The sequence below is a fragment of the Crocuta crocuta genome, unplaced genomic scaffold (genome assembly GCF_008692635.1).
Source record: "Crocuta crocuta isolate KB4526 unplaced genomic scaffold, BGI_CrCroc_1.0 scaffold148, whole genome shotgun sequence".
NCBI lineage: Eukaryota > Metazoa > Chordata > Mammalia > Carnivora > Hyaenidae > Crocuta > Crocuta crocuta.
The window spans coordinates 1,275,384-1,287,635 of NW_027532416.1; the positions used below are offsets into that span (position 1 = coordinate 1,275,384).

General features: G+C 45.2%; 1 protein-coding gene across 2 annotated transcripts in view; it reads left to right on the top strand.

Annotated features, from left to right (window-relative positions):
• The window catches only part of ME3 (malic enzyme 3), a 192,504-nt gene extending 182,575 nt beyond the window's left edge, over positions 1 to 9,929 (top strand). For both annotated transcript variants that reach the window (XM_077778974.1, XM_077778973.1), the window contains exons 8-14: positions 1,559 to 1,656; positions 1,922 to 2,035; positions 3,919 to 4,024; positions 4,637 to 4,779; positions 5,345 to 5,518; positions 8,708 to 8,806; positions 9,692 to 9,929. In XM_077778974.1, the coding sequence (XP_077635100.1) occupies positions 1,559 to 1,656; positions 1,922 to 2,035; positions 3,919 to 4,024; positions 4,637 to 4,779; positions 5,345 to 5,518; positions 8,708 to 8,806; positions 9,692 to 9,853 (896 nt within the window). In that variant the 3' untranslated portion in view covers positions 9,854 to 9,929. The remainder of the gene's footprint in view (positions 1 to 1,558; positions 1,657 to 1,921; positions 2,036 to 3,918; positions 4,025 to 4,636; positions 4,780 to 5,344; positions 5,519 to 8,707; positions 8,807 to 9,691) is intronic.
• Positions 9,930 to 12,252: the final 2,323 nt, after the last annotated feature.

Sequence of the window (12,252 nt, forward strand, 5' to 3'; positions counted from 1 at the left end):
CTTAAGTAGGCTACTGATTCTACTGACCATTCTGCTGATCTATTAGGCCAGCTGCTCCTGGGTGGTAGAGTACACATTAAGACCACTGAATTCCATGGGCGTAAGCCTACTGGTGCACTTCTATTACTGTGAAATAAATTCGTGATTAGAAGCCTTGTTGTCTAGAGTATATTAGGATGGTGAATAGGCTATCCACAGATTCCTAACATCCACAGATTATGGCACTGGTCAAGTATTATATATAGGGAAAGAAAATCTATATCCAAAATATATTTTTAGTCCAGTGAGGATAAATGTCTTTCTTGTCTATAATGGAAAGAGTCCAAAGTAATCATTCTGCTGCCAGGTAGATGGTTCTCCCAAGGAATGGTGCCATACTAGGAGCTTAATGTCGGTGTCTGCCATTGACAGGTTAGTATTCAGCAGTAGCAGTAATAGGTCAGCCTTGATTAGAGGAAGTCCATGCATATAGCCTCTGTCCTTGCCACCATGGCTAAGATTTTGTATGTAAACTCATTGAGCAAACATTAAGTGGCTGGAGGAGGACACTAATATATATAGGACATGCCATTTTGTCCATCTGATTGAGAGACCCTATTTCATTATGCCCTTTGATCGATCAACTTTCATGTGTGGCACAAATTTGTTCACACTCAATACTTATCTACAAGAGGTCCATCCACATACCCCTTTCCCAGACTTTCTCATTACCAATCTTACTATTCTAACTCCCTCAACATCAGCTAAACCATTAGCAACTGCCAATGGATCAATATTGGTCTAGCCATCTCTTGGGCCAAAATGGACAACCAAATTTGCAACTTGAAGTCACGTGCATTAGGAATACTTTCCTATTACCCTTTAGGATTACCCTTCATTGGGGCTGTGAAGCTGCAACCATAAATTTCTCAATGATTCCAGCATATCATTAAGCATAGTCTGTAAACCAAGCCCAAATTTCTTTCTCCTTGGTCATATGAGGCCCTAGTTGTGCACTGAGGGAGAGGAAATCATGCAGCAGGAGTAGGTGTCAAATGAGTCTGAGCCATATGCTTATGCAACTTATTGGTACCTTTCTGATGGGCTTAAGCCGCTGGAAGATGGTATGCTACTGGGCACACCCAGCCTTGTGATTTGGTGGATAAAATAGCTCAGATCACATGGCTACTTAATGTCTCATGGCTACTTTGTGGTTTCATTTTTAATATTTTTTATCCCCCTTAAATTATTCTGTAAGCTCCATGCTTCTTTTTGGCCTCTATTTTTTGTCCTTGTCATTTCATTTATGAATGATGGTGGTAGCAGCACCTGACTATATGATCCTCTCTCCCAGGGTCTAGCAACAATCCAGGAGCTGTTTTTTAAAAGAATATTTCTCTACAAAAGAGGGTATATCTTTGCTCCAAAGTCTGCGTGCTTACAGGCTTGACTTCTGTAAGGACTAAGGAAAATTCCTTCTTCGGCTACACGTTCTAGGTGTGGGGAACTCTGCCAAAGGTCTTCTCTTAGTGGTTGGGAGCCACTGACCAGAGATAGATCTCAGTGCCCTCTGTTACAGGCACAGCCTCTGTCGCTGTGGCAGGGATCCTGGCTGCTCTGAGAATCACCAAGAACAAGCTCTCCAATCACGTGTTTGTTTTCCAAGGCGCAGGTGAGGTAGGTGCCATCAGGAGAATAAGGCTGGGCGGAGAAGCATGAAGGAAGGGAGGTGTTCAAGGGTTCCAAGAAGAGGAAACAGCACAGGTATATTGTGATAACTGCAGCTGCCTGGACACCAACATTTGGGTGTCTCAAAGGCTTAACTGGGCCTTCTAGGAGTAGAGGGAAAGGTGTGGGAAGAGAGGATCTTGGTAAAGCATTTGATAAATGGTGAGCAGCCATTTGCCTTGTATCTGAACATCCACCATATGCCCCCTCCCAGGCAGCCATGGGCATTGCCCATCTCCTTGTCATGGCTCTCAAGAAAGAAGGCATACCCAAGGCAGAGGCCACAAGGAAGATCTGGATGGTGGACTCCAAGGGACTCATTGTCAAGGTACTGTCAGTCCGGAGACTTAGAAATTTCTTGACACCTACAGTTATTGGAACTGGACTATAATAGGTCTCCAAGGGGCAAAGTACTCAAAATAGAAGGCAATAGGAGGGCAATGTCCTAATCTCCAAAGCAAGAGACACACCCCAGAGTAGCCTTAATTGATCTTCCAAAAGCTTTAAATATGTGGGCAAGTGTGTGTATGTAGGCCCCTTCCAGCTTTATTTCCTACCACTTCTTGCCTTGCATGAACCTCCAGCCACAGTAAATCATAGTTTTCCAGAAGTAACATGCTCTCTCTCTTTCACATTCTTGCATATTTTGTTCCTCTGCTTGAAATGCACTTTTTTTTTTTTTTTTTTTACCTACCCACTCTCAACCCTCAGCCCCCATCTGTTTCCTCCTTGTCTTCTGTTACTTCCTCCAGGTTGCTTTCCCTGAACATCTAGGTATCAATTCATTTCCTACAATTATTCTCATGTAGCCTCCATACATCGCTCTTGCCACACTGTAGGACAGCTCCCCACTAAGCTATATAGTCTTCATACCAATGCCTGGCATCTAATGAGTACATAATTATGTTTGAGGTATGTGTGAAAGAATGAATGAGAGAGAAACAGTCCAGCTTCTGACTGGAATGTGGTGAGGGACACAATTGGATGTCCTCATCCTTTAGGACTTCACTGAGCACTCCATGTTTTAATGCCCCAAATTTCATTTACATAGAATGGCAGTGAAAGATTTTTTTAAAAAAGATGACAGATGGGGCGCCTAGGTGGCTCAATTGGTTGAGCATTCGAACTGAATCAGCTCAGTTCATGATTCCAGGGTCCTGGGATGGAGCCCCACATCAGGCTCTGTGCTGAGTCTGGAGCCTGCTTAAGATTCTCTCTCTCTCTTCCTCTGCCCCTTTCCCCCATTGTAGTGTCTCTCAAAAATAAAAATAAATAAAATAATAAAAAGATGACAGAGATAGGAATAAGGGGAGTACATGGGGCTCTCAACCAAGAACAGCAGAGACCTTCAAGGAGAAACTCACCTCCTGTTGTCTCATACAGAGCCCAGTTACCACTAGAAGGAATTTCTCCTCTCACCCCACATCATTCCAGAGCATAAGGCAGGCACAGGTAAAAGCTGTCAGAGATTGCCACACTTCCATTTTGCCACCTTCCAACATTAGTTTGTTCATCCCATTGAACTCACCCCTACTTAAATATCTCTCAAAGCTGTTGTCTTCACCCTGATTCTCAGGCAGCCAGCTGACCCAAGGGATTCATCAGAAACCTTTGTACCATTTACCAGACTGTCACCCACTGACGCCTATTGAAGAAATGGAAGGAATCCTGAGCTTGTTGGGAACAGCCAACCTTGACAAGCCTTCCCTGGAGCTTAGCTTATTATTATTCCTAGGGATGTTAATGACATTCAAATTAGCTCCCTGACCTTAGGGGAGAGTGCAGGCCCCCAATCCCTCAACTGCCCCTGTGGGTGCTGGACACCTTGGAGCCAAGAGTCTTAGTCAAACACTTTATGAGTCTAAAGTGTCTAAAGTCTAAAGTCAGACACTTTATGAGTCTTTCTGTGCTGGGCCCAGAAGCCATGACCCTAGCAGCACAAAGAAAGGCTTTATGGATTCTCCATGTGTGACTTGGGTTATAGAAACCCACACATACACACACGCACTGTAACACAAACACACATTAAAATCCTCAGGTTCCACCTTAGATTTTACCAGATCTTCTCAAGAGGATCGGCCAAGAGGCTTCTCATAGCTCAGACCAAAGCACAGTGCTCCACAGGGCATGCTGTCAGGATTTCCAGATTGATCCATGTCCTGCCCAGCAGTTCTCACTGCCAAGCTGCATTGTGTTTTCCTTTCCCTGCAGGGGAGGAGCCACCTGAACCATGAGAAGGAGATGTTTGCCCAAGACCATCCTGAAGTGAACTCTCTGGAGGAAGTGGTGAGGCTGGTGAAGCCTACGGCTATCATAGGTAGGAGGAGGCAGGAGGCCCCCTGTTCAACCCAGCTAACCCTCTTGACTTGCAGGTGGAAACTGAGGCTCAGCATGGAGGCCTAAGTAATCAGTGGAAGCACAGCTCTCTCCCCTATCCCACGTCCACTTCAGTGCCACAATCTTTTATTGAGTGACTACTGTACAAAAACCATAGAACTAAGGCACCAAGATAGGGCTTAGTCATGCAGAATTATCCAGTGCGATGGAAAAGCACAGGGCTGGTCTGTCTGAGAGGAGATGAGCGCTGCTCCCCCAAAGAGGGAACCTTGGCACCTCTCTATGGCCTGGGAGACTAGCCAACTCTAAAGGACAATGCCCAAGAATGCCTTCACCGGTACATCTTAACTTGGCAGGGACCTGAAGTGGACCAGTGTTCCCTTAGGAATTAACCAGAGATCTTACTCAGTTCAAGCAAGAAGACCCTTTTCTCTTTGGCTCCCTCCATTCCTATGGCAGATGCTATCTCCAAGACTCCTAAGTCTTTCATGTTGTATCTGGATCCCTACCACCACCACCACCACCATTACCAGGAGAGGAATGGGTTGTTAATAAAGAGTAGGCCTCCCTACTACCCCCCTTTTCCCTGTAGGTGTTGCTGCCATCGCAGGAGCCTTCACGGAGCAGATTCTGAGGGACATGGCCTCCTTCCACGAGCGCCCTATCATCTTTGCCCTGAGCAACCCCACCAGCAAGGCCGAGTGCACGGCTGAGAAGTGCTACCGGGTCACTGAGGTCAGCGGGGAGTCCTTCTTTCCCCAGGCTGAGAGGACACAGTAACAATAATTATGAGTAACCGTCTGAGAGTGAAAGAAAAATCCCCACATCACTGATGAGGAAAATGAGGTTCAGAAAGATGAAATAACTTGCCCAAGGTCACAGAGCTAATAAGGAGTGGAGCTGGTCCTTAAACCCAGGTCTGACTCCAAAGCCCAGACTCTTACCATCCTGTTATACTGCTCAAGATTCCTCTAGTAACATAGAGCTTTGACCAGAACCTGAAGTATTTATAGACTCTAGGGTCACTTGCGTACCTGTCATGTCTTGGGTTAGCCCTCTTGTGAGGTGACAGGTTAAAAACCTTCACCTTTCAGTGGTTTTGACTGCCAGGTAACTCAGTGGGAGCTCTTTCCAGTCAAATGAACAAGTGTGCTCTGAGCACCTGTAATGTGCTCAGCACAATGCTGAGCATGTGGGAAAGGATGAAGAAGGGTCCAACCTCTGGGAAATAAAACTAGGCCACCATTACTGCCTGAAGCCGATCTCCAGGCTCCATCTCTGGTTTTCTTCCTGCCTCCAGGGCCGAGGGATCTTTGCCAGTGGAAGTCCTTTTAAGAGCGTGACTCTGGAAGATGGTAGAACCTTCATTCCTGGGCAAGGAAACAATGCCTATGTGTTCCCTGGAGTGGCTCTGGGAGTCATTGCTGGCGGGATCCGGCACATCCCAGATGAGATCTTTCTCCTGACAGCAGAGGTATCGCTCTCCCTGCTCTCTTGCATGCTCCCAACAGGGCCTGTAATCTATACAGATACCAGACTGGGCCCCCAAAGAATCCTTCTCTTATCTCTTCTACCCATTTGCCCCTAACCCTAGCAATGGATCCTCAAAATGGTTGAACCACAAGCTTCTCTCAAGATCACCTTGAGTCTTAAATTTCTCTCATGTAACACACACAATATTTTTTTTCTACACACACAATATTTTTAAGGGAATATAGGGAATAGTGGGAGGAAGTATGCACAGGAAGCACTGGCAGTGAGGAGACATATCTGCTTCTTGCCTCACAGCTGTGCCCATTTGCATGCCTAGAACAAGGGAGGTGCCACCAAAACCATCTGAAATTAGGCTCATGGACCATGACAGGCATTGGATTCTTCCATCCACTGATCGTGGCCATGTTACCAGGGTAACTTGTTGCAGAATAAGCCCCGCTAGGGTAGCTTTCTGTTAGGAAGGGATAGGTTGCAAGTCTGAATCTGAGTACTTGGATATTAAACACAGATATGGAGGTGCTCCTGCTGCAGGTATCTTACTAGAAACATTCCCAAAATGATTCTTTACTGGACATGATGAAAACAATGAAAGAACTCATTAAGAATGACAGCCCACATTCCTAATAATAGTGATTAGTAATAACAGCTATAGTGGCTTACATTTACTGAATGTTTACTAAATGCCAGGCCCTTCACAATTACCCTCACTCTGTGGAAGCCAAGGCATAGAAATGTCTCTTTGGGGAGGTTAAACTAATCAAAACTATAAACAAATCCTAAATCTATCCCCAGTGAGCTCCAAAGGTTCTACTGTGATTTCTGACACATTTGTATTTCCCCATCACTGTGGCACTGATGAGAGCCCCAAACCAGCAAGACATGGAAATGGCTTCCACACAGCCCTATCTAGCTCCATTTCTATGAGTCACACAAGGAACTGTCCATGCTTTAGGTTCCTTCTTACTATGTTTTGGTCTTTGAGCACTGACTCCACAAGGACACACAAGTAGCATAGACATGCAAGCACAGTATCCCCCAAGCCATAGTGCACACTAGCTATGGCTTTGTGCCATGGCCCTCTGACCATCTTGTATGAATATTCTGATATTTTTTCTTATTGCTATGTAATTGGGGGTGGTGTGCTGTGGCCGTGGGTGGAACTATTTGAAATCCCCATGGGATGGAAGAGTCACTTCCTGCTTGGATTAGCCTGAAAGTAAATCCTCCTGTTGTACAGAAACAAGGTTGCTAGAGCCTTCCTATATGACCCCAAGAGATATCTGTACCTCCACTTCCTAGTGCTGTGGGACCATTCAGCTCCAGTGTTTCATGAACAGTGTCCATCAATTACACAGGAACCTCTCCTCAATGCATGTATTAATCTCTTGCTACAATCTCTTGCAAAATCCTTCCGTTCTAGAAGCTGACTGTCTGGTCTTCAAAAAGCTGGCAAGTTATATTTCTGAAAAGGGTGCTTTTAAATTAAGACAATTGAAGACGAATTTGACTTCCCTATGGAAAAAAACAATATAGCTTTTAGGATATTTACATACCTCATTCCACCTTGACAACTCTGTAAAATAAATATAGTGATTATCCCTATGTGATACACAAGAGAGGTGAGACACAGAGGGTCTAAGTTCTTCACACAAGGTCAATGGGCTTGTGAGCAATAGCACCAGGATGGCTCCAGCTGATTTACCCCAAGCTGCAGCACAGCATGACCATGGGAATCTTGCTTCCCTCTCATCCCATTTTCTATACCTCCACCAATAAAAACCTTCAAAACCTGGAACAGTCCATCTCTCTCATTTCAGACAGTCGAATGGCTCCTCAGTGCTTACAGGATAAAGCCCAAACTCCTTCACAAGGTTTCCATACAAGGCGTGTGTCATCACTAAGCCCTCCTTCCCTTTCCACCCTTTAGCCTCCCCCTACCATCAACGTAGCCAAGGTTCTTTTTTAGAGTCGAAAACTCACACTCTCACTCCCACCTCTCTCCAAGAAATTGCATGGGTTATTGCCTCTCCACTTTTGAGTAATTCATACTTTGTCCTTCAGGTCTTAGCTGTGTCTCTTCTGGGAAGCTTTTCTGAGGATGGCAGACTGGGCTCTGCCTTCCTCTATGCCTGTATGCCCCCTCTCCTTGCACTCAATTCTATGTTATAATTGTTGTACCTGTTTGTTAATTGTCCACTGACCCCAGACTACAGGAGGAAAAGGGCTTCTCCGCCATGGATCCTCAGCAACTAGCACAGAGCCTGGCATATCACAGAGCTCAGTTAATGTTTGAATGAATGGAAAAGAGAGATAAGATGAAAATGAGGCAGAAGAGGAGGAGGCCCACTTTTCTAAAATCAGCCAGACTGAGGCAAGACCAACTCCTTTGGCTCATCCATTCTGGGACACACATCTCAGAAAGCACAAGAACTTTTCCCAAATTTAAATCTGACACAAGAAGATTGGGTGGGAATGGATTCAGAGCCAGCACATAACAGAAGCTGTTCTGCAAGGCTGGCTGAGCACCAGTGCCTGAGGCTGGAGGATGAGGCTTGTGGGGGAGAGTTGAGCCTCAGAGACAAGCTCTGAACTGGGAAGGAAGCTGTGGGAGGTGCTGTTCCCAGGATGATGTGCATAGGACATTCATTCAAATAAAGCCTAAGGCCCCTTTGTGGTGTCACTCACAGGAGAAGAAACCTTTCCTCAGGGCTGGAGGAGACTTCAAGGAGCTCTGAACAGAGACAAGATGGCCAGGATGGGTACCCAGGATGTTACTAAACATGTAGAAGAAGATGGAACTCAGGAAGTGAGGGTCTCAGGGATCTCTGTGCAATAGGCTGGACCAGCCAGAGGGAAATCTGAGAGTCTACTTTACAAGCCACAGGTTTATTCATCTTGGTCTTAGTGATTCTCCTTTAGAATTCAGGGTCTCGTATTACTTAAAGCCTCAGCCAGTCTCTCAGTACAGAGAGACTGTAGGACAGGATGTGTCCTTGCCTAAAAGCCCAAGCACTAAGCTCCCACTGGGCCATGAGGTGGTAGAGACCACAGTGGGGGATGACCATGGTTGGTGGCCTATGTGGGGTGAGGTGAGTCTCTGGGGTAATGGGTTGGGCTTGTTCTGGGAAGGCAGAAACTCAGCTTATTCCTTTTGGTTCTCTCTCCCCAGCAAATTGCCCAAGAGGTCTCTGAGCAGCATTTGTCCCAGGGGAGACTGTACCCACCACTCAGCACCATCCGAGATGTGTCTCTGAGAATCGCCATCAAAGTAAGGAGCATCATGCCCCCAGGAATGTGGGTAGTGAGGCTCAACAACCTCCTCTCTCTGCAAGTTTAAGAGCGCTAAGGGAATGGCAATGATGGAGACATTCTGAGCTCCTTGGGCTGCGCAGCCCAAAGCTGGGTGAGAAACTCTTGTCTGCAGCTCAAGCCCCGCCCCCAACACCCACTCAGGCCAGTTCTGAGAAAGCTCCTGGATTTCCCCTCAAACACCAGGCAAAAAGGTCATTAAAGTCCATAGTCTATGGAATGAAATGTGGGTGGAATTTTAAAAAAAATGAATCATAAGAGCCATTTATACAGAAAAGTCAGTTTTCATAGTATCATGGAAAGAGCTCAGGCTGTTAGGTCCCAGCTCCACCAATTACTTCACTTTCCTGAGCCTCAATTTCCCCCTTTACCAAAGGTGCCAGTAATTCCTTTCTCCCAGAGTTTGAAGAAGATTAAAGAAGACCGTGAAAAAGCTCCATACTCTGTGCCTTTCTGGCCAGAGTAGATGGTCATTTCCCTGCTTTATCTCAGAATGACTGGGCCATGGGGTGATCAGGTTCATGGAATATTCCAAAGAAAAACATCATCCTAGAGACCTTGCAGAGATGATGGGTTTTCAGGGAATCAGAACATAGTGCAATAAAGACTGTCCCCAACGCTGATAATTATTGAATATAGATAATGATTGTATTAGGGTTTATTATACTGTAATTTTTATTGGTATATATATTTTACATTTTCCATAAGTTTTCAAAATGATTTCAGAAGACACATTGCACAAGAGCATCTGTTCCCCATGGGGCATTCCCCTTCCACAGGCTCCCAAGCAACCTTCAGGCAACTTTTAGGCAGGCTTCTCCTCAGGTTCTATGTTTTTCCCTAGGTCCTCGACTTCGCGTACAAACACAACCTGGCCTCCTACTACCCAGAGCCCAAGGACAAGGAGGCTTTTGTAAGATCCCTGGTCTACACTCCAGACTATGACTCCTTTACACTGGACAGCTATACTTGGCCCAAGGAAGCCATGAATGTTCAAACAGTCTGATGCAGTCTCAGAGGCTGGTGTGGGGCTGGAACAAGCCCAGAGTAATGCTGACAATATAAATGGGTTCTAAAATGGCCATCTTTGTCACTGTGTTTTTCCTTTGAACTTTCTGGTGTGAGGGGAAATACCAAGGCACTCAGTGAATGAGAGACTTGTTCCTGAAAGTCCTGAGAATTCCCTTTTCTGTAACCCTCTTCTGGCTTCCTCCCTGAGAATTTCTTCATCCAGTTGCCAACAATTAGCTAGACCTTATGGGAAATCTAGACTCCTTCCTAGAACTCTGCGTTGACAGAGCTCAGAGTCTAGTGAAGAAAAATGTGTATGGACAATTCATTTTGCCACAGGTGACAAAGTGGTAAGTCTGTGAAAGAAATGCAAAGGTCAAAGGTGTTCAGAGAAGGGAGGAGACACTTCCTCTGAGGCCATAAGAGAAGGCTTCAGGGGAAAAATTGTGCACACCGAGTCCCAGGAGTGAAGGATAGGTAGGAGTCTTGGGAAAATGAGGAAGGTAAGAACAGCCACTGGCCAGAAAGCATGGCCCATCCATGAGGGAGTTCAATCCCTGTTGGAGGAATATAAACCCTTCAAGATTTAGATGGGTATGAAGACTGAGTACCTGAAGGCAACTCACTAGTCTAAAATAGTCACTGACATGTGGGTTATTTAATGTTAGGATTCCTTTTTGGTTATTACTAAAAGGAAAACTAAAGAAATGCGGGTGTGGAGGGGCCAGCAAGGCATGGAATGAAGAGGAAGAGAGGAAGAAGACAGTGAGAGGAAGAGAACGGTGGAATATTAGGGGAGACTTCATTTCATTTTCCTGGCTCTGGAATTTGCTCTCTCTCCCACCCTTTACTCTGAAGGAATTCAGCAAACCAGGGCAGTATTCTTATAAAATGGCTTCAGTATGTCCTGGCAGTTTGTTAGACAAGTTCAGCCATCACTTTCACCTACCTCATGTCCAGCAGCAGACACCTGGGGAGGGCAGGTGGAGACAAGCCTACAGCCCCTGCGATCAAAAACCCTGATAAATTGCTAGGACCTATTGAGATGACAACTTACAACCACTAATTTTATTGTATAACACAGAAAACAGTGAACCATGCTTAGGGACCTACTGCCACCGACACTTGCTGCCACCTCAGCCTCAGAATCCTCCTTTCCCACAATGAATAGGTCCTATGTAGCCACCTCCCAGTGATAGGACTATTGGGCTCCTGGAAGAGTAATTAGCAAAGACACCAATCACTTCTTGCCCAGGTCTTCTTCTTCCAACATCTGCTTCCTTGGTGCTGGTGCTAAGCCAAGCATATCCTGAGAAAACATCCCTGTTCTAGAATCCCTGGGTTCACAGACAATGAGAAGCTCTTCAGAAGAGGATTTGAAGTGAAGCAGGAATCTGAACACCAGGGAATATTTACACAATCTTTTCTATATCCTGTACTCCAATTACACGTCCTTTATACTCGGTGTAATAGAAAAGAAAAGGTAGTCTATCCACCAAGAAGATGTAACAACTGTAAATATTAATGTGCCCAATGTGGAATCACCCAAATATATAAATCATTTAACAACAAGCATAAAGAAACTCACTGATAATAACAATAATAGTAGGGGACTTTAACACCTCACTTACAGCAATGGACAGATCATCTAAGCAGAAAATCAGCAAGAAACAATGGCTTTCAATGATACACTGGACTGGATGGACATAAGATGTATATTTAGAACATTTCATCCTAAGGCAGAAGGATTCACATTTTCTCAAGTGCACATGGGACATTCTCCAGAATAAATCACAACTGGGTCACAAATCAGTGCTCAACAATACAAAAAGATCAAGATCATACCATTCATATTTTCAGACCACAATGCTATTGATACTTGAAATCAACCACAAAAACTTTGAGGTTAAAAAATATCAAAAACATCTACTAGATGGCAGGGCCAAGATGGCAGAACAGTGTGGAAGTTTTTTTGCATCTCTCATCCCTGAAATGTGGCCAGATCAACACTAAACCATCTTGCGCACCTAGAAAACTGATTTAAGGATTAACACAACAATCTGCACAACCTGAACCACAGAACTCAGCAGGTACGCAGTGCAGAGAGCTGAACTGGGGGAGAGAGAAACTGTGGAGGGTAGGAAGTTGTTTTTGCTTGCAAAGAGAGGATGGAGACGGAGTGAAAGTACAGGAAAAGCACCCCTGCAAAGCAGCTGGAGGGAAAAAGGAAACGAGGGAACAGCCACAAGGGTCTGAACTAAAAACGGAGAAAGGAGAGGGTTTAAATTTCATTAAGACTCTATAAACAGAGTGAGCACAGAGTCTGAAACTCCATTCCTGGGTACCTGGCATTGCTCCAGTGGAAGGGCAAATCCTCAGTAGAAGAGAGCGAGG